General features: G+C 43.4%; 1 protein-coding gene across 5 annotated transcripts; it reads right to left on the reverse strand.

The window, feature by feature from the left end:
• Positions 1-1,019: 1,019 nt before the first annotated feature.
• ZNF32 (zinc finger protein 32) lies at positions 1,020-5,814 on the reverse strand. 5 transcript variants are annotated; one of them, XM_036087075.2, is made up of 3 exons: positions 5,719-5,814; positions 3,214-3,353; positions 1,020-1,959 (listed from the first exon to the last, which is right to left on the reverse strand). In XM_036087075.2, the coding sequence occupies exons 2-3, from the start codon at positions 3,281-3,283 to the stop codon at positions 1,208-1,210; spliced, it is 822 nt and encodes a 273-aa protein (XP_035942968.1). In that variant the 5' UTR covers positions 3,284-3,353; positions 5,719-5,814; the 3' UTR covers positions 1,020-1,207. The 5 variants fall into 5 exon arrangements, with proteins under 5 accessions (XP_035942968.1, XP_077933551.1, XP_077933552.1 ...); XM_078077425.1 differs by having other exon boundaries at positions 1,020-2,001; XM_078077426.1 differs by lacking the exon at positions 5,719-5,814 and adding an exon at positions 5,520-5,695 and having other exon boundaries at positions 1,020-2,001.
• Between the last annotated feature and the right edge of the window lie 16,239 nt (positions 5,815-22,053).

Raw genomic sequence — 22,053 nt, forward strand, 5'->3', positions numbered from 1 at the left:
AATAAGTGTTTCAAGATTATCATGCAGAAACTTTTCACACCTTTAAAGAGCTCTTCAGACCTATTCTTGGAAATCATATAGCATCAGTTCTGTTTTTTTGTGTGTGAAGCAGCCACAAGCCTACCCAAACTCAAGTGGAGGTGACAGACCCCCATCTCTTCGTGAGATAAGTGTTAAAGAACTTGTGTGCAGTATTTTTAAACTGCCTCATTGTTACTGAAGTATACCATACAGATAAGAAAATGCATAGACTCTTAACTGTTGAGTTCAATGAATTTTGACAATTGTACAGACTCATGCATCCACCACCTGAAATAAGGTATAGAGCATGTTTTCACTCTATAAGGTTGCCTTGTGCCCTTTTTAAGTCAGTCCTTACCCAGTTCCCTCTGTTCATAGTTAGCCACTATCTGAATTCTATTAGTTCTATTCTATTAGATTAGTTTTTCCTGGTGTGCGTGTGTTCTTTCACTCAACATAAAGTTCTGAGATTCTTCATATTATTGCATGTATCAGTTGTATGTTATTTTTTATTGCTGAGTCACATGAACATACCACCATATATTACCTTACCTATTGTTGGATATTTTGGGTTTTGTCCAATTTATGACTATTTTGAATTGGGATGATATCAACATTCTTGTATATATCCTCATATGGTATCAGGGTATCTTTGGGAGCAATATTATATCACTATTCAAACCCATAGTATTTCTAAAGCATTTCTGTACCCTAAGACCTTTGATGTAATTTACCTCTAGATGATAGAGATTTGCTACCAAGCTCTTTGGGATGAATTCTTCCCTTCTTGAATCCAATACAGGATTGATTTGAATATGTAAAGAAAAGACCTTGGGATTCATGAAGGGTTGATTTAAAAAACAAAAACTAACGATGTCAACTACAGATTTAAAATCTGTATCTATTATACATAGAACAATCTCCCAAGTATGCACTAGATTAATGGAGATACTTTGGGAACTTAGGTCAAAATAAACTGACAAATTATGAAACATATGTGATAATGATAATAAACAAGACATTTATTTTTCATACTCATTTGGGGGAAAGGAGAAAAGTCAGTTTTCCCTACCCAATGATGGTCTTTCTGAAAGTCTCCATTCATTCCATAGAATTGGATAGGTTGCTTGATCTGAGGGTTTTTTTACTTTTAATTCATAAAGAGAACTTCCTTTGAAGAGGGTGGTCAAAGGGTGAGTCTTTGTGAGCAGCTTCGCTGGTGCACAGCCAGACTCCCTCTCTGAGTGAAGCTTTTCCCACACTGGCCACACAGATAGGGTGTCTCTCCTGTGTGGATTTTGCCATGCAGGATACAATTGCCCCTGGTGTGGAAACTCTTCCTGCACTGTGTGCAGGCATAGGGTTTCAGGCCTGTGTGGACTCTGATGTGAACAATTAAGCTTCCTTTCTGACTGAAGGCTTTTCCACACTGATCACATCTATAGGGCTTTTCACCACTGTGAACTCTTCTATGAACAGCAAGGTTACTTTGATTCCTGAAGCTTCTCTGACAAATAGCACACTCATAGGGTTTCTGTCCAGTATGGAGTCTTTCATGAACAGCCAGACTACCTCGTTGACTAAAGCTTTTCCCACACTCCTTGCACTGATAGGGCTTCTCTCCTGTGTGTATTCGCTGATGTGTAACAAGATTGCCTTTGGCCCTGAAGCTTTTTCCACAATGGGTACACTCAAAGGGCTTTTGACCAGTGTGGATTCTCTCATGCAAGGTTAGACTACCCTTTTGCCTGAAGGATTTTCCACATTCCTGACACTCATAGACCCTCTGTCTCACTCCAGGTGAATCTTCCTGTAGTGTCTTAGAATCTGGGGATTTTTGTTCCAGCTTCTCTCTTCTGAAAGAATTCTGGAAATCCCAGCTTGAGGATCCTGTGGCCTCAGAGTGATCATATTTGTGGTGGGCTTCTGTCATCACATCTGGTAAAATGAGAGGGAAGTCATGTAAGATGCACCAATATGCTGAGTGAGAAGAATAGGGAAAAAAGAAACAACGCTTTGAATGCTTATTATGTGCCAGACATTATACTATGAAATTTGCATAGGTAATTTAATCCTGAAAACAATCCTATGAGATTGCTACAGATAAGGAAGTGAGAGCATAGGGAGGTTGTCACAGATCTGGTAGTTAGCTAAGTGTAGAGTTGGGATGCAAATGCAGGCATGCTCCACAGTATTATACTGCCTCTAAATTTAGTTTAGTTTAGCCTCCCAAAGAATCTGGTAAGGTAGACATGATTATCTCCATTTTATAGATATGAAAACAGGCTCAGAAAAACAAAGAAAACTATGTATAGGATCAAATAGAGCCCCATACCCAAGTTTTATCTGACTCTAAAACAGGTATGGATCCAGGTTGTGTAGGGCCTAAAACTTTAAAATTTTGGAGGCACTCCATTAAGAGAAAGTATAAAAGTAGGTACAGGGCCCTGAAGAGACCAATATATGAGAAATCCATCTCTGCACCAATCTGTTTTCCTGATAGTAGAGTAAGCTCCATGACATCAGAAAATATACATCAGAATCTTTGGTACATTACATCTATTATCTCTAGTCCCAGTAACCCTGCAAGGTAGAGTTTATTGTCCCATTTTACAGATGAAGAGCCTGGAGCTCAAGGAAGTTAAATAATTTGTCTGATACCACAGATCAAGCTAGGACAATTATAGAATCTGATCCAAGGAACTTTCCCCTTTAATATCCATGCTATTTCAGTCTACTAAGCTATGGTGAAACTGAAATCAATTTTGGTTTGGAAGTTACTCGCAAACACTTTCTGTGCAGATGCTGACAGTGTTTTCCATATTGCCCTGCATCCATATTGCCCTGCATCCTACTGCACTTTAATTATGGGTCCATTCATCACTATTAACAGTTTTCTTGGAGTCATCCTAGGAAGATTTTCTCTTGCCTTACCCTTATTCAGTGATTGTGCCGAGATGTAAAGCTGCTCATTCATTTTCTCAGAGACTACCTCAAAACTATCTCCATATCAAGATCATTCTCTTGCTCTGTTTCTACTGCTATTTCTAATTCTAGCTTGCAGGCTTCCCCTGTAACCCCCAGGAATGGTGAATTCCTCCAAAGGAATGTCTCCTCTGCTTCCTCAGCCTGCTGACCAGTGCTTGAGTACAGGGACACTAGGGCATCTCAGTGATCAACCGACTCACTCACTGAAAAATGCTACATTCTGCGCATATCTTCCATGACAGTCCAGCAGGGTAGCTGTTGGAAATCCAAACATGTCCACGCCTGCTGTATGACCTTAATCACCACTTCTTCATATGATTCTTCCATGGGCTATTCTTGAACACCTGAGGAGGAAAAAACAACAAAAAACAGAACAACAAAAACAAACAGGAAAAGGCAGAATTGATAAGTGAGAAGGATAAACTCAACAGAAGCTCCAATTTGGGGTATGAGTAAATGGAAGAAATCTGGATTGTGTGATGTATATCTTAGTCACCTATAATGTAACTGCAAAGTTTTAGTAATGGTACCATGACCACACATAAGTGAGTCAAGGTGGAAACATGAGGTGGGAAAGCAGAGAACACATATATCTCTTCCTGCCAATCCCAAGATAATGGTCACTCTTGTTTATACCTTAGCCTTGGCATGTGATTGGGATCTCCCACTTCCTTCCCCCACCTAACTACTTGCTCTTTTATCCTTCAAGCCTCCAAAGGAATTCAGAATTTAAAAACCCAACATTTCAGCCTTCATGATTTGTTCTATGATGAAAATGGCTTCAGCTCTCCCCCTCCAGCTCTCCGTAGGTTATAAGGACAAGAGTTCTCATATGTTTACCTTTGAACAATATTTAGGAGGCTCCAGATCCAGACCCACCCCTCTCCTATTCTTCAAGATATGAGAATACCAATTCTAAGTGTAAATACTTGTCAATTCTTGGAAAACGAAGACCTTCTTCAGAAACCAAGCCCAAGGCACTCCAACTAGGATAAGTAACCTGCCCAAATTCTCAGAGCCAATAAGGAGTCCAGGGTGGGCAAAGGATCAAATTTAAGACTTTTGAGATCCAGAGTCTATGCCCTTAAACTAGACAATGCTCTAATTTCTTTTCACTAAAGAGCTGGTGAGAATTTTTATAAAATGGGACAGAATGTAACAGTGCTTGACCAGACTTTACTACTCTTCAAGATCCTAGGAATCCTCTTGCTCCATATTATTTTTGCCACATTTTTTTGAGTATTTTCTTCTTACTTTAGGTCCCTAATTATTAAAATTCGTACACTTTATGCAGTGGTTCAGTGCATAATCTTTATTTCCCTCAAATATGTCTCATCAAAATGCTGGCCTCCTGATTTAATGAAATAGCAGGGTGATGCTACAATTGTTTTGTTAACATAAGCACCTGGTCTTAACAATTGTACCTTCTGCCACATTTGTTTTGACTGAAGAGGCATTTTAAACTTGTATCTGGAGGTGTCACCTCCAATTTGGAGTAGAAGCTACAAAGGAATCTTCTATGAGACTGCCAGGAGGCTACAGGTCATTTGTTAGTTCAAGGTGTTACTCCTCCACAACTGCATATCCATCAAGAGTCCCTGAAAGTGCATGAAACCTGCTGCCAAGTTTGGACTCGGTCCCTGGGGAATCCAGCAAATAGTTTGGTCAGAACAAGTGGGCAGAATTTATAGCTCTGCCTCTCCACATGCTATGAGATCTTCCAACAAGTAACAACTCAGCTGTGTCTCAGGAACTGCCTTGGTTAATAAAGGGAGATTGTTTTATTTTTCTCCCTAGGTCATAAATCTGAGGAAATAATTTCCTGAAGATTTTGAAGTGGCTTTAGTAATAGAAAATTGCTTTTCCTATCAGAGAGGCTATTTATCCTTTGGAAAAACTCAGTATTAGGTCTGGAGAGACTTGGATTCTTGCCTTGAATCTCCTCTACCCCCATACAACCTTGGACAAGTAACCAAAAGCCCTGGCTCTATTTCCCTACTAACTAAATAGGTTAACAACACTGTCGTTTCAGGCAGCTCTTGGGAGAATAAAAGAACCAAATGTGAAGAATCTCTGATACGACCTAGAGACTGAAGGCCTTAAAGTTGAGAGTCCTCAGGAGAGCCCTAGCAGAGGGGGTAAACTTTGCTGTCTCTGGAACCCCTTGGGCGACAGTCTCAGGTTTAGGAGATGAGGGTAGGGGTGATTATTTTCTCCACACATCTGAATCCATTTTGTCCTTTCTTCCATTCTCCACCCTGACAAGTCTGTCCTTTCTCCCATTCACCCTCCCTAGAGAGATCGCATTTTCACCCCCGACCGTGTTGTGAAATCCTCACTGCAGGCCCCTGGGCACACCTGCCTGTGGCCTCCCCCTCCCGCGTCTCTAGGGTGCGGGGCCTTCCCCCATGCTCTGTCCTGCGGAGCGGCGGTCGGAGGGGCCCCTGCTCCCCCGGGCACACTCTCCCCTCCCGCCTCAGGCTCCCCCGGGCCCGCCCTGCGTGCTGGACCTCAGCACCCCGCTCTCCGGTCCAGCTGGACCCTTCTCTGCGGGCCGCTCGCCTCTCCCCTCGCGGGTGGCATCCCTCGGGGCTCAGGCCGGCCAGGCCTGCTCAGGGCCGCAGGGGCCACGGAGCGCCCGGGGGCGGCGGCCCGCTCACGCGGCCCCGCCTAGCCGGGCTCACTGACCCGGCCGGCGGCCTCACTCACCGCAGCGGCGCGCGCCCGCAGACAGACAAAGGCCGGCGCCGAGCCCACAGCAGCGCCGGCGCGAGCGGATCGAACTACAACTCCCAAGAGGCTGCGCGCTAGCCCGCCCGCCGGGTCCCGGGCCTTGGCCGTCCGGGCTTCTCGGAGCACTGTGGGAAACGTAGTTCCGCGGCGCGCGCCGCTGCTCGGGCTCTAAGGGTCCCGACCGGGCGGGGCCCTCTGTCGAATCCCTTTCGGCTTCTGGGCGGAGGCGCCCTTGCCCGCCGACGTAGTCCGGGGAGTGAGGGAGCCACGCTGCGGCTCAGATTAGCTAGGTCTGGAATAGCAGCAGCCTGGTAAAGCAATCCGCTGGGCCAGGAAATCGGGAATCCAGGGTTCTTGAGGGTTTCGTGGAAGGAAACAAAGTCTTGGAGGAGAAAAGCCTTGGGTGCTTAGGGGTTATGTGTTGAGCCGCTGCTTGAGCAAAACTTAGTGTTCTGTAGTTAAGGCTCTGAAGCTAGGAGCAAATCTTTCAAGCAGAGACTGTGGGGAAGAATTTGACACAGCCAGAGAATTTCGAGGGGCTGGGAGGAGGATACTTTTGTCTGGTGTAGAGCTATTCCTTTCAGATCTCTTTACTAAGATACTTGTTTTGAATTTGCACGTCGGCTCCACCTCTGACTAGCTGGCTAGTTGCGGGGCTCTGGATAGGTTTCTTACCCTGGTGGTGAGCCCAGGGTATGGGCAGGTGACAGGACAGGTGAGTTTCTTGGGAGAGCCAGGGTTCTGGCCAGGCGACCCCCATTCTGTTCCTTCAGAGTAAAGGCAGATATGTGAGTGAACCCAGAAAAAGTCGTTCTTCATGTACCCTATGAATTATGGAGAGAAAACAGTATTTTCTAGGGTAACAAATTAATTTTTTCTTCTTAACTGGAGATGTGATTGAAACATGGAGAAATTGTAAGCCCTGAAAATCACTCAGCACATGGGGCAAGAGCTCTTTTTTTATGGGGCATCACTGAGGAGCCACTCAAACACAGGTGGTCAAGGCCTTAGTCCTGTTGTGCGATATTGCGAGGGGGTAAGGTTGCTTTTGAGCATCTGTGAGATAAAGATTCTTTAAAAATGCCCTCAGCCTCCTTCAAAGGCACTTTTATAGGATGCTGGCCTCTCCCCGTGAGGGAATTTGGACAGGGAAGAATGGCTTTAAAGTTCCTGATGACTGAGGCTGCTGTTGCCTGGGGCTCCCTCCTCCTTAGAATCACCATTGCTGTCCTTTTTCCTGGGGCTCTTTTGCTCACTGTACTTCTCTTCAGGCTCCCTGCTCCAGAGCTCTCACTTGGAGATTGGTTTGGCCTCTTGAATAGAGGGCTTCATAAAGCAAACTTCCTCTTGCTCTGTCCTTGTCCTCTACCCGACAGCCACTTGTTAAGCAAAACAGAACAAAAAAATTAATTTCACAGAGTATACGAAGTGTAAGTAATAAGTTGGTTCTTAAATGTTAGTCATTACTATTACTAATAACACACCATTACTTAAGTTCAATTGAATCTGTATGTGCTGAGCCCGTTTTAAATGTCAGGTACTGTGCTGGGTTTGGGGACATAAATGTGAACAAGACACACTCCCTTCTCCTAGGAAGGGAGCTGAGAGTCTAGCTGAGAAACAAACACACCACCTTTCTTAAAACCTGGGCTGGCAGCTGCCTCACAGAGAGGTCCATGAGTGTGCAGTGGAAACTGATCTGATGCCCCCCTCTCCCCCCAAAGCCCCCTCAAGCACCACTGCGGAGCTCCCTGTGGTGCCTCCTTCTGTCATTCGTTCCAGAGTCAGGGAGAGAAAGGGGTAGGACACCAGGGGGACGGGGCACAATCACTATTCTCTCTCTCCTTGCTGAACAGCCAGATACTTTTACTTTCTCAAAGCCCAGGAAGCACACAGCAAAGGCCAATCCTTGTGACTGCTGTATGAGTGTCTCTGCTGTCTTCTCTCCCAAGGCTGTGTCAGTAGGGCTGTGTGTGTCACCTCCCAAACCCCAGGAGTCATTTCTCCTGCTGGTAAACAGCACAAGGTACCTAGAAGTCATTCTGGGCATATTGGTTCTGTTGAGGTCAGGATCAGCTGTGGACATTAGGACAAGTAGATGACAAAGCTTTGGTGGGAAAAGGTAGCTGTAAAAGGGGACTTGTAGTTACTTTTCTCACACAAATATGCATAAATTCTCTTAAGGAGTCTCAGGAAAGTGGGCATATTGAATCGACATGGGGGAGAAAGCAGGACAGCAGTTGATGAGACCTAAAGCTCCCTAGACAGACATTGAGCAGCCTTCACCCAGATCCTAAATGGGGCCGTCTTCAACCACCACCAGCAATTTAAGGCCCACACTCAACAGGAGGTGGGGGGAGGGCAGGGTGATGGTGTCAGTAGTGTAGATTTGAAAAATTGCCCAAGAACTATTCCTCCACTTTGCATGTATTTCAAAACATTAGGCAAGGACAGATAATTCAATAAATGGTGTTATGACAAAAGGCTAACCATTTGGGAAAGAAATAAATTTAAATGTTTACCTTACTGTAGCCAAGATAGCCTCTAGATAGATTAAATGTAAAATGTAAAACCCAGATCCACAAAAGGCCCAGAAGAATGTATGGCTTAATACTTTTATAATCTTGGCATAGGAATGGCTTTCCTAACCATGATAACAAAGGTAGAAACAATAAAGAATAAGATTGCTGGATTTGACTGCATTAAAATCCAACACTTCTGTGTGTCAACACCATTTATGAAGTTAACATATGACAAGCTGGGAAAATATTATAACTGTCATATTTAAAGATAACATACAAAAACATTTCAATAGAAATTTGGCAAAGGACAGCAACTCACAAAAGAAAAAAATAGAATTAAAGAAAATACTCAGATTTGCTATTAATCTTTTTAAAATGCCAGGAGAAACAGGAAATTTTTTTCCCTAACTACTGAACGGCAAAAATTGTGGAAGGGACTAGGGTAATGGACATTTTCATCCATGTGTAAACTGAGACAGTCATTCTGATTAGACTTTTGGTAATGTGTATCAAAAAGTCCTAAAAATGTGCATATTACATCTAGAATATTTTCCCCAGGAAAAAAAAATCAAATAACTGTATCCTAAATGTGGAATGAAAGCCACAGCATCTAAGTTTGTAAAGTGAATTATTGACTTGGTAAGGACTTCTGGTTTCTTTGAAGGGAGTTGCTGCCCCAGAAGTTTCCATGAGACGGCATGATGCTCAAGGAAAGCTCTAGTCCTTCACTTGCTGCCATAGTTCTGGACAGTCTTTGGGTCTAGAGTGGTAGAATCTGCCCTCCTGGAAGAGTTTATCAGAACAATTTTCATTATGTTTCAAGTCTGTTTATTTTAGTCCCTGTCAGAAATGCAAGCCCATTTAGTCATTTTCAACATTTATGTCTTCCATACCACTATTCTGTACATTCACTGAACTAACCAGCCTTCCCATCCCTCTAAAACCATCCCACTATGTCCATCATGGAGGCCAGTGCTTGGCAGAAAGCTGGCTGTCTCTCAGGCCTTTTTGCCCAGTGGCCAGACTTGAGGAGCTGAATCTACCAGAAAGAAAGGGATCTGTGTGTTAGTGCAATTCTTTGGAAAGGTTGAATTCTCAGCTATAGCCATCCAAGTGTCTCTTGACTTGCTAGCTAATTCTCAGGGCTGGAAGTCATCCTGGCCTCTCCTTGGACAAACCATTCCTGTTCTCTGCAGCTGCTTCTGTCCCTTTGAGCAAATATGTCTTGTGTTTGATCTCATTATTCTTACCTGATACTAATAATTTGGCATTAATAATGTCTAGTGTGTGCATCTTAGCTTTTGTAACTTTTTAACTCTTGCAGCTATTCAACTCTAAATCATTCATCTCTGTGGAAACTATTTGTGCAGGGTTCAGACAGATTTTTATTCTTGCCATTTATTTCTACCATGTAACTGGTTACACCTTTCTTCATTCAGTTTTTTGGTGGAGTTGCTTACAAAGCAGAAGATGGGAGGGGAAGTTTGGGATGGGGATTGATGCCCCACACTTAGTATATATTTGCATCTATTTCCAGCACTAGGGGCCAGGACTTCCTTTCCTGCTGAGGCTCTAATGCCCAGAGCTGATTATTCTGTTTGGTGCACTTAGTGGGGCTGCCTTTTGGGATCCCTTTAGGATATATTTATGGTGCTGCTTGGCCCAGAAAGAGGAGGTGCCCTTTGTTGTGTGGGTGAGTGTAGTCCTGTCATAATGACCCTTCTGAGGAGATGTTAAGGGGGAGCATGATGTCAGCCCATTTTGTAGGAAGGCCTCCTGGGCAGCCAGATGATGAAGGCATGAATGGGGCTGCAGGTGAGAGCTAGAAGTTGTTCCTGCTCAGCTTATCTGTTGCATGTCACTTCCTGCTCTACCCAAGTCCCAGCTACAGCCCTGGGAGCCAGGGTTCTTCACTGGGGGCCCATGGATATGCACCACATGGGTCTCTGAACTTGCAAAATGGTATAAGTGAACTTTTGGAACAGATAGGACTTACTTTTCATCAAAGAGTTGGTTGAACTCCAAAAAGATTAAAATGATTATTTTAGAGAATCCTTGAGTAAACAGAGATAGATCATTTTAAACTTTTTTCTTTTAACTATTTATTTTTTAAGTAGGCTACACACCCAGTATGGAGCCCAATGCTGGGCCTGAACTCACGACCCTGAGATCAAGACCTGAGCTGAGATCAAGTGTCGGACTTAACCGACTGAGCCACCCAGGCACCCTGAACTTCTAATTTGAAATAATTTTAGACTTACAGAAATGTTGCAAGAACAGTACAGGGGTTTTCACATTCATCTTTCACCCAGCTTTCCCTAATAGTAACAACTGAGAGAATTATAACAACAATGAAAACCAGGAAATTAACATTGGTACAATACCCAAGGATAATACTTAATAGTAAATGACTGACCTTACTGAAATTTCACCAGTTTTACCCCTAGTGTTCATTTTCTGTTCCTGGGTCTGTCCAGGGTCCCATGTTGCATTTAGTTGTGTCTCATTAATTTCCTTCTATTTGTGACACTTCCCCATTTTAAAGAAGAAAATAAAATCTGTTGGTAGTGATGACTACCATCATCACTACTACCACTATTAAAATGCAAGATAAATGTAAGGACATACAAATGATCTGCTTCCCTCTCTTCTTTTTTTCCTTCTTACTCATTTTTCTTTCCAAGCAAAACTTAAACATTAGCTTTATTTTTATTTGCTAACTGAAGTAACTTATTTATTTTATTTATTTATTTTTTTTAAAATTTTTTTATTGTTATGTTAATCCCCATACATTACATCATTAGTTTTAGATATAGTGTTCCATGATTCATTGTTTGTGCATAACACCCAGTGCTCCATGCAGAACATGCCCTCCTCAATACCCATCACCAGGCTATCCCATCCTCCCAACCCCCTCCCCTCTAGAACCCTCAGTTTGTTTTTCAGAGTCCATCGTCTCTCATGGTTCTTCTCCCCCTCCGATTTCCCCCCCTTCATTCTTCCCCTCCTGCTACATTCTTCTTCTTCTTTTTTTCTTTCTTAACATATATTGCATTATTTGTTTCAGAGGTACAGATCTGAGATTCAACAGTCTTGCACAATTCACAGCGCTTACCAGAACACATACCCTCCCCAGTGTCCATCACCCAGTCACCCCATCCCTCCCACCCCACCCCCCACTCCAGCAACCCTCAGTTTGTTTCCTGAGATTAAGAATTCCTCATATCAGTGAGGTCATATGATACATGTCTTTCTCTGTTTGACTTATTTCGCTCAGCATAATACCCTCCAGTTCCATCCACGTCGTTGCAAATGGCAAGATCTTATTCCTTTTGATGGCTGCATAATATTCCATTGTATATATATACCACCTCTTCTTTATCCATTCATCTGTTGATGGACATCTTGGCTCTTTCCACAGTTTGGCTATTGTGGACATTGCTGCTATAAACATCGGGGTGCACGTAGCCTTTCGGGTCCCTACTTTTGTATCTTTGGGGTAAATACCCAGTAGTGCAATTGCTGGATCATATGGTAGCTCTATTTTCAACTTTTTGAGGAACCTCCATACTGTTTTCCAGAGTGGCTGCACCAGCTTGCATTCCCACCAACAGTGTAGGAGGGTTCCCCTTTCTCCGCATCCTCACCAACATCTGTCATTTCCTGACTTGTTAATTTTAGCCATTCTGACTGGTGTGAGGTGGTATCTCATTGACGTTTTGATTTGGATTTCCCTGATGCCGAGCGATATTGAACACTTTTTCATGTGTCTGTTGGCCATTTGGATGTCTTCTTTGGAAAAATGTCTGTTCATGTCTTCTGCCCATTTCTTGATTGGATTCTTTGTTCTTTTGGTGTTGAGTTTGATGAGTTCTTTATAGATTTTGGATACTAGCCCTTTATCTGATATGTCATTTGCAAATATCTTCTCCCATTCTGTCAGTTGTCTTTTGGTTTTGTTGACTGTTTCCTTTGCTTTGCAAAAGCTTTTTATCTTGATGAAGTCCCAATAGTTCATTTTTGCCCTTGCTTCCCTTGCCTTTGGCGATGTTTCTAGGAAGAAGTTGCTGCGGCTGAGGTCGAAGAGGTTGCTGCCTGTGTTCTCCTTTAGGATTTTGATGGACTCCTGTCTCACATTGAGGTCTTTCAACCATTTGGAGTCTATTTTTGTGTGTGGTGTAAGGAAATGGTCCAGTTTCATTCTTCTGCATGTGGCTGTCCAATTTTCCCAACACCATTTGTTGAAGAGACTGTCTTTTTTCCATTGGACATTCTTTCCTGCTTTGTCAAAGATTAGTTGACCATAGAGTTGAGGGTCCATTTCTGGGCTCTCTCTTCTGTTCCATTGATCTATGTGTCTGTTTTTGTGCCAGTACCATACTGTCTTGATGATGACAGCTTTGTAGTAGAGCTGGAAGTCCGGAATTGTGATGCCGCCAGCTTTGCTTTTCTTTTTCAACATTCCACTGGCTATGCGGGGTCTTTTCTGGTTCCATACAAATTTTAGGATTATTTGTTCCATTTCTTTGAAGAAAGTGGATGGTATTTTGATGGGGATTGCATTGAATGTGTAGATTGCTCTAGGTAGGATTGACATCTTCACAATATTTGTTCTTCCAATCCATGAGCATGGAACGTTTTTCCGTAACTTATTTATTTTAAAATAAGTAAAAAATGCAACTGATGGTTTTAATTAATTAACTAATTAATTAATAGTACAAGTTGGGGGAGGGTCAGAGGGAGAGGGAGAGAGAATTTCATGCTTGATAGGAGGGTCTTCATCAGCATGGAGGCTTTAGATTACACTGGGTAGTCTAAAAATGTGATTTACAGTGTGGGCTGCCACACTAGATAGTCTTAGGATAGAGCCTGGACACTCCAGGTAGTAATAGTATGACACAGGGTGGGAGCTTTGGGTCACATGGAGATTGAGATCAGCTAGGGCAGTTAATCATGTCTATGTGATGGACCCCAAATAAACACTCTTATATCTCTTGAGTTCTTCTTAAGTTTTAGTGGACAATGTTCCCATATGTGGAAGGTTCCTTACCTCAAGAATCTGAGTTCTTTGCCTGCGGACTTTCTTTGGCCATAGGAATTTGCCTGGCTCTTTGAGTGTGGTAGGCCTCAAGTGATGGGGATTTAGTGCTTTTAGGAATCACCTTTAACCAATGAGGATAGGAGTTCATGGAGAAATATCCCAGCTTGCTCCCTTCTCAGTTGGGCAGTTCTGAGTATGTTCTATATTTTCTCAGAGGGCCCCAGCAGGCTTGTACCCCATTTGCCCACAGTGATACCCCACTCTTTCATGCACCCTTGATTGATTTTCCTTCCTTTCCTGGCTCATATTCCCACTACCTAACTGTGTTTCTCAAATTACTTGCCCCTAAGTCTTTGTCTCGGGTCTACTTTCTGTGGAATCCAGTGGGAGACACCATATGAACTAAGTAACACAACAGAACCATCAGTCTTATTGGGAGGTAAAAAGCTCTTGGTGGGCCTCAAAACTACTTGAAGTTTGGGAGGCCTGGGGGGCTCAGTCGGTTAAGCCTCTGACTCTTCATTTTGATTCAGGTCTTGATCTCAGGGTTGTGAGATCAAACCCCGTGTCCAGTGCTGCGCTGGGCTTGAAGTCTGCTTAAGATTCTGTCTCTCCCTCTCCCTCTGCCTCCACCCCCTGAACGTGTGTGCTCTCTCTCTCTCTCTAAAAAACCAAAACCAAAACCAAACAAAAAAACCCCACCAAAACCCAAACAAATAAAAAAATTACTTGAAGGAATTGGAGATTAAAGACAGTCACCAAACCCCAACAGGTAAGGGTATATTATTAACAAATCTTGTGGACCAAGAGAAATGGATGCAACAACAACAACACACGCACATATTGGGAGAGAAGATAGTATTTTATTTTATTTTAAAATATTAAAAAAAATTCAATTTAAAACATTAAAAAAAATTTTCAATTTAAAAAACTTAAATTTTAAATGCCCCAGTCAACAGTGTTATATTAGTTTCAGGTGTACAGTATAGTGATTCCACACTTCCATACAACGCCTGGAGCTCATCATGACAAGTGCACTCCTTAATCCCCATCACCTATTTCACTCACCTCCTGACCCACCTCCAAGATAGTATTATTTTAAACCAGCATTTAAGATCACAGACTAAATAATGAAAGAATAGGAAGGAATGAGAAAGTGGATTGAGAGAAGCCAAAAATCGTTCAAGTCGTCTGCTTACCTAAAGGGCAAATAGAGTTTTGTGTGTTTATTGCTATTTTAAGATATTTTAAACGAGGCCGATACAGTTTGTTGTTACAGGATAACAACCGTGGGATCAAAACTGGGCTGTTTTCCTGCTTCACCTTAGTAAAGGATGGAAGCAAATGGGAATACGTTCACTCATCTAAAGAAAGACAAGAAATAGACAAGTCTAAAAATTGGGCTTGGATTGGGAATGTTCACAGTATGCAGCCTCTGATGGCAAAGAGGCTCCCGCCTCACCTCCCACATTCCATCAAACTCTGTCCTCCCCGTTTTATTCCTATTTATTGGATCTGCCACCTCCACTCTTGCTTCTCCACCACTCCACAATGTGTGACCCGGATTTTTTTCCCCCTGGATTTCCAGGATAGATTCCTAAATGTTGATTTGCCTAAAAATTACAATTCATTGTGTATGTTAGGTCCCCAATAAATCCTAAGCCATGGTGACTACACAAAAGCTATCAAGAATGGGCTTTGGAACAGCCCTGAGTCTGATGCTCTCAGAAACAGATGTGTCTCAGTAGACATTTATGTATGTTACATATAATTTGATCCTCACAACAATCCTATGTAGCAGGCAGTGGCATTCCCTCTACCTTAGAGAGGTGTCCATTACGTATCCAGGGTCTCACAACCAGTAAGTGGCCACTCTGGGATTCTGCCCAGTTCTTCTTCCAAGCACTTTGCTTCTTCCAACTCACTGGGTTGTCTTGACAGGATGTGTACTGCACAGCAGTCAGGGCACCTGAAACAAAATACCCCAGAAAGCCTTTAATCAGATATGAACACAGCACTGACATTAACATTAATATTAAAAAAGCATTGTTTAGTCAACAGAAATTGGCTATATATATGTAGCATTTAACAAAAATTCTGATTATATTAAAGACAATGTTTTAAAAAGTTTATGAACTTTGTTACTTTTTGACATAAAGATATAACATTTAGAGTTAAGGAGTATTTGACAAAATATGCTATTTAGAAACTTGATTTTACCATTATCAATTAATATTAAGTCAAGCTGGCACAATGAAGGTATATATTACAAAACAATAAAAGAGAATTAATCGATAGAATCTGAGTCTTAGAAACTTTCCAGTGTCTGAAATTTTTACAAAGTGTTATAATTCATTACAACATAAAGACATCTAATACATTACAAAATTTAAGAAAAATCTTACAGGCTATAAAGACTGCCCCAAATATAGCAAAACTAGTAACAATAAATGTTTCAATAGGAATTACAAAATTGTGCCATTTAAAATGTGCTCAATTCTCTCTCAAACAATAACCAGCTACAGTGGGAAATTAAAGAATATAGCGACATGCTGTTTTTTAAATAACAATACTACATATAAAAATGTGTAATTTTTATCAAAACAATATTCAAGAGAAAATTCAGTGTTTTTATCATCACTAAAGAAAAAAGCAAAAGAAAGCATTCAATATCGTTTCTTCGAAAGGGATTCAAAGAAGTATAAGACAGAAATAATATTAATAAAAGGATAAAACAAATTAGAAAATAAAAACTGAAAATTATGAACCTTAAAAAGACAGCTCACTAAAAAATCTGATCAAGAAAAACGATCAATATGTACAAACAATACTATAATTTAGAAAGAATAGGGGCGCACCTGGGTGGCTCAGTCAGTTAAGCATCTGATTCTTGATCTCAGCTCAGGTCCTGATCTGAGGGTTGTGAGTTTGAGCCCTGCATTGGAGCCTACTTAAAAAAAAAAAAAAAAAAAAAAGAAGAGTAGTAGATACAATTCATTATTAAATTATTAAAAAGATATAATTTATTTTGTAAAGTTTACAAAGGTATAATTTATGGTAAAAGTATAATTTATCTTATAAAATTATAAGCAAATATTAATTGTAACTTAAGGACTTTTGGGAAATTTGGTATTTTGGTGTTTTTGATCTCTCTCATGACCACAAGAGGGCAGAGTAGTTTTTAATTTCTTTTTCCCTCTCTTTGCTGGGAAGTCCTGGAAGAGTTCTGGGCTGTTTATTTTGTTGACAGACCCCAGGGAGCAAGACTGCTTGAGGCTTAAATGCTAGTGTTTGGAAGGGATCAAGAAGATTCTGGTTTGCTCACCTTCCATTGGAGGGAACATCAAAATGAGAATCCTAGGGTCCTGTGGGGAAAGTAAAAAACACGGAATTTATAGCATGAATTGGTAAGTTGGTATAGTTTCCAGGAGAAAAAGCAGTAGATGGCTGAACAGGAAATAGATGCTAGGTCAGACTGTTGTTAAAGTCCAGTTGAGGAGCGCCAGAGAAGGTGGGACTTTGCCTCTCTTCTGCGTGTTGAAAGGGCTTCAGAAACCCAGAGGGGCATAATTAACTGGCTCTGATCATGTCTATGCCTCAAGAGGACAAACAATCCTTCTAGAGTAGCAGTGCTAAATTAGAAAAGAGGTTCATCAAAGTTCCTTTCCAGCTTCAGGGTTTTTATCATTAAATAACTTCCAAGGACCATCTTTGGCCCAATGGTGGGAAGTGTACAAATATAAAAATCACACACCCGGCATAGATCCGTTATTCTGCAACTTTGGGCAGACCATTTTAAGTACCTCAAATAATGACAACAACTTTGCCTGTGTCACGGAGCTGTGAAGGTTACTTCTGGTAGTTACGTTTCACTTTGTGAAAAACATAAAGCTCGTTGTGAACCTAAGGGTTTCATGTTACCCAGTGGTCCTAGAATGAGAACAAGATCTTGACCAAGTGCGTCTGTGAACCCCCTTCATTATTGAGTTGTGTTATACATGTAGTTTGTAGTCAATGAATATTTAGTTAGTGAATAAATATTTGTTCAATAATCCCAAAGATGCTTCCCATCTTTATTCTAACCCCCAGCGTAGACAAAGCATACAGATTGGAAAAGAAGTAGTGAAACTGTCATTAGTCACTGACATCGTTGTATATGTAGAAAATCCTATGGAATCTAAAAATAAAGCTACTAGAATAATACTTGAATTTGGTAAGGTTACAGGACACAAAGCCAATAAACAGTTAATTGTATTCATACATAACGGCAACAAATAACTAGAAAATGAATTAAAAGTATTTTTTACAATAGCATCAAAACATCAAATACCTAGGAAGAAATCTAACAAAACACATACAAAATCTCTATACTACAAGTTACAAAATATTGCTAAGAAAAATTAAGGCAGACCTAAACAGTCAGGGGAGCCATGCTAAAGAGCTTGCCCATAGGCCTGAAGCCAGGGAGGTGGGGCGGCCAGCCCCTGCCATCCAGCCCCAGGTTCGTACCTCTGACCACGAGACTCCCTGCCCCTTCTCTGTCCCCTTTTAGCTCTCTCGGCCACTCCTCAGGCTCCACTTTCAGGTCTGCTGTCCTCTTCTCAGCCAGCAATCCTCTCCCCAGCAGACAGCATCCTGTTCTGTTTCAGAGGAAGTGAGACCCGGCAGGCCCGAGCCCCCTGTACTGCTGCTGCCAGAGCGGGCATCACGTGGGCCACCTGCCGCCACCTTGGAAGCGGATGGAGTGCTCTTTTTGCCCAAGGGCAAGGACACTAACCTGCGTGTCTTCTTGGGGAACTTATTCCAAATATTCTTTTTAAAAGTAAAGATGTTTTTAGGATTATAAGAACAATACAACTTGTAATGTAAGAATGTGGAAAAATACAGAGGAGCAATTTGTTACTAATTCTACCAAACAGAAAATCACCTTGAATATTTCTGTTTTTTTTTGGATGCATTTTAAAGGCACAATGTGGTCATACTAGTAGATAAAAATTGTCCCCTCAGTTAAATGGCTATTATTAATTATAACCATTCCCACATTGTTGGACATTTAGGAGGTTTCAAATGTGGTATTTAATGTTGGGTAGCTTTCTGAAGGTTTGTTTTTTCTGATTATGACACTTTTACACTACTCTCTCTCTGTGTGGCTTCACTGCTGCCCCTCCGCCTCAGGAGGCACTCCTGCCCAATTAGAGATTTTGGGTCCTCTTTGTAAGCTGGGCCCAGTGACTTCCTGGGCTCAGAAGCCTTTCATGTGGGGGTTCCCTTCCCTGCCATGGAAGGCGCTTCTTCAGCTGTGCCAGCCGATGGCAGAGGGGACAGCTAACGGGGGACTGCAATGGCAGCAAACCGCATGTCCTGGCATGGAGACACGTGTCACCTCCGTGAGCCTTCCCATGGCCTAGGCTTGGCACCCACAGTCAGCGGGCTGGTCTGGGTTCTGTAGTCCGCAGGCCCGGCTGGGGATCCCAGGGCAGTTCGCTGGACTCAAGTCAGAGTCTGGATGCAGCGAAACCTAAGAATTCAGGACGGTGCTACTAAGAAGGCCGCCTAGGAAGTGTTTTGTGAAGATAGACGAATTATGGGGAAAGCGCAGATGCCTGGACGTCTCTGAGCGCTCACGGGGCGCCCCGACAGCCCTTGGTGTGGCGCGTTGGTGCCGGAAGTTTCCAGCAGGGGGCAGTGCAGGCACGCTTAGGAACTTTTCCCGACTGCGCTGAACTTCACATTGCAAAATCGTGGAAAAGTTTGGAGCAGCTTGATCTCTGTTTTATGGTCTGAAGTTTATTGACTTTCGCTCCACACGAATCATTCCAGCCCGAAGGAATCCTTTAAAAGCAGTAGCATAGATTACAATCATGTGGATTTGATGGAACTTGCTTTCTCTCCTTTGCTTTGGACATCTGTCAGGCTGGTGTGACAACCCCACAACAGGCGGGGACAGGCCTTCAGGGAGGGCAGGGGAGGTGGATTCTGCCTGGTGCAGCCTCTCAGTGGGGACTTACTCAGGGTGCTGGTTAAGCCGACTTGCAGAGGGCTGGAAATGCCTTTGTTGTGGTCCAAAGCTCTCAGTCAGACTCGGGTATAAAAGAAATGTCACTGACATTATTTCCTGTGATTCCAGCCTAGTTTCTTTCTCTTTTATGCCTGATACAGATGAATCAACTGCTTCCTGCTTAACTCTGCTGACTTAGTGATTGCTCAACCATTTTTAGATTTAAAACACACTGGTTCCCACTCACTGTATCCTTGGACTGATTGTACCTAGGGAGCACATGGCTTGGCACAACCACCCACCTGGTACCACGGGGTGGCCAGCCTCTTCTAAGGCCTTGGGGCCTCCTGGGCCTCTTCTCTCTGGGGTTTCTGCTGATCCTTGCCTATTTCCAATTTATGTTTTATGTCCTCTTGGGCCACCCACGGAAGGGCTAGGCAGGGGTCTGGGAAAGATGTCTATGGTCCCTTGGCTCCCTGGGACAGAGAGGTCAGCTGAGATAGTAGCAGAATATCCCCTGCGCCTCAGTGGAGGCTGTCCAAGTGGGTTCTTTGATGCAATTTCCCACATTCCAGTTTCAAGACTCTGAGTAGATCCACCTGGGTTATCTAACTTCCAAGTCCCACTTGGTCCCCTGTGAACTTAGGGATGGCCTCTCATGCCTTTCAGGTGGGTCAGGTAGGGCTATTTTGGGTCCTCTGGTGCCTAGATGTACCCAGACCCACTACTCCCCTGAGGTTGGAGGACACAGGCCTCTCTAAGAGGATCACTGCTGCTGTCCTCTGGTTTCAGTTCTTGATCAGACTCTCAGACTTCAAGTACAGTCTGCTGTGTGTCTATCACCCACCTGCCCCACGGAGGGAAGGGGAGGGAGTGTGTCTTTCTCATGAGCCTCATGCTTCCTTTCCCATCAGTTTCTTCCACTACCCAGCTTGGAGGGTGCATACACACTCACGTGTGCGCACACACACACACACACACACAGATACAGACACAAAGACACAGAGACACACATAGACACATACAGACACACACACATACACACACTGAGAACTCTGACACACACAGACACACAGACAGTAGGTTATATATAAAGAACATATGTCCTTTGCTTCTCATGTTACATATATGGGTGCACTTAGATGAAGATGGTTGTGGTGGGAGATAACAAACCTCTGTATCTTTCTGCTTCATTGCCTTTCAAATCTTTGGTTTCATACCTGGATGGTACCTTTAAAGTAAGAAGCTAAGTTTGTATCATCTTTATTTTTTGATTCCACAGGTGACTCTCTTTCCCCAAAGCATTGGGTGAATCTGTGTCCATCTATCTGGGGAAGGAAAGGTCCTTGGGCCACAAGAGCACTTCTGTCCAAGCATTATCATCATCTGTACCTTCACTCCATCCTCTGTGCCTCAGGAGGGATTGTCAGGTCAAGGCCCCAAGGCTCAACCTTGAGTGGAGGGGGTTTCTCTTAAAGAGAATGGGCCCTTATTGTTAATCAACCTGGGAAGTGGTGGCTTCTAGGGCAGGACATGGGACTTGGGGTCTCTGAGCAGATCCAGGTATCCCCAGTGTCTGAATTTTGAACACATTGAGAAATTTCCCAGAAGAGTGGCAAGTGGAGGTCAAAGCATGGCCTTACTATTCTGGGGGGTGGTCACCTCTGGCCATACAGAGGGTCTTGAGTGAGGTAGACAGTGTCTGTTAGGGGCCAGATATGGGATTACTTCTAAGTTATTCTCTGTTATACTTTCCGTGGCTTATTCCAAGTTCTTCAAATTCCCCAAAACTTACAAGCTGGGCTCAGATTATGGTGGGGTCTTGGGAGTGGGGAGGATTTTGTGCCTGTGGTGAGCAGCACAGGACACAGTGCCCACTCCCTGTGGACAGAGTCATGGAGGCCAAGGGCAGCTGTGCCCTGTGGACGTGACTCATGGTAGCTGCTGGTGGTGAAGGGTGGTGAGAGATGGGAGCAATGAGAGATGAAGGGAGGAGGAGAGGCTGGGTCTGGCTCTTGAGTCTCTTGAGGTAATTGTAGAAGGCACTGGCTGGTGAACCCACAGGGGCTCCTGCCTTCCTAATTCAGGTCAGAGTGCAATTGGACATGGTCTATGTTCTGTGTGCCATGCGTGTTATGCTGAGTGCCCTTCTGGGCCTTAAGGAGGCAGTCTCTACAACATGCCAGGCCCAGAGAAACCCCGTGTTTCCAGACAGTAGCTTCAACATGGAAGGTTAGTCATGGTGTGTGGATGAGGAAATGGTAACTGGTTTTAAAGCTGGTCAAGGGCCTTGTCAGTTCATGGTAGACATGGGGTTTGGTAAACTGTAATACTCAACCCTTCCCATGCAGCATTCCCTTCCCGGGGTTCTGGAGAGTACTGGAGGGGCTCCCTGGCCCCCTTGCCCTGCCCCCCTGCCTTGCACCCACAAAGGACCCATTGTCCCCACACAGGCATCCTCGGTGCTGAGCTGCCCCCGTGCAGCTGTCACAACATGGGGATCCCCTGGCTCCTCCTTGGACAGTTTTGTTACCAGATCTGGGTCTGATGTTTGCACTTTATGCTCGCTCCCCACCCCAGGCCTAACATGGGGCTCTCTGCATCCCAGGCCCCCTCACGTTCCATCTGACGTACTCCTTGGGTTTCCTGAGCCTTCGCTGTGCCCACACCTGTTTTGCTGTGGGAACTTTTGACCTGGCTTCTCTCCTTGCCTGAGAGTGCTGGAAATGTCAGGAGTCTCGGGGGCAGGG

Source organism: Halichoerus grypus, chromosome 7 (genome assembly GCF_964656455.1).
Source record: "Halichoerus grypus chromosome 7, mHalGry1.hap1.1, whole genome shotgun sequence".
Classification (NCBI taxonomy): Eukaryota; Metazoa; Chordata; class Mammalia; order Carnivora; family Phocidae; genus Halichoerus; species Halichoerus grypus.

Bases quoted from the DNA above. Each gene is read 5' to 3' on its own strand.
- ZNF32 (XM_078077425.1), bottom strand. From the start codon at position 3,283: ATGTTTGGATTTCCAACAGCTACCCTGCTGGACTGTCATGGAAGATAT. The intron at 2,002-3,213 runs GTGAGTGAGTCG...CTTCTCACTCAG, and splicing joins GCAGAATGTAGCATTTTTCA to CATATTGGTGCATCTTACAT.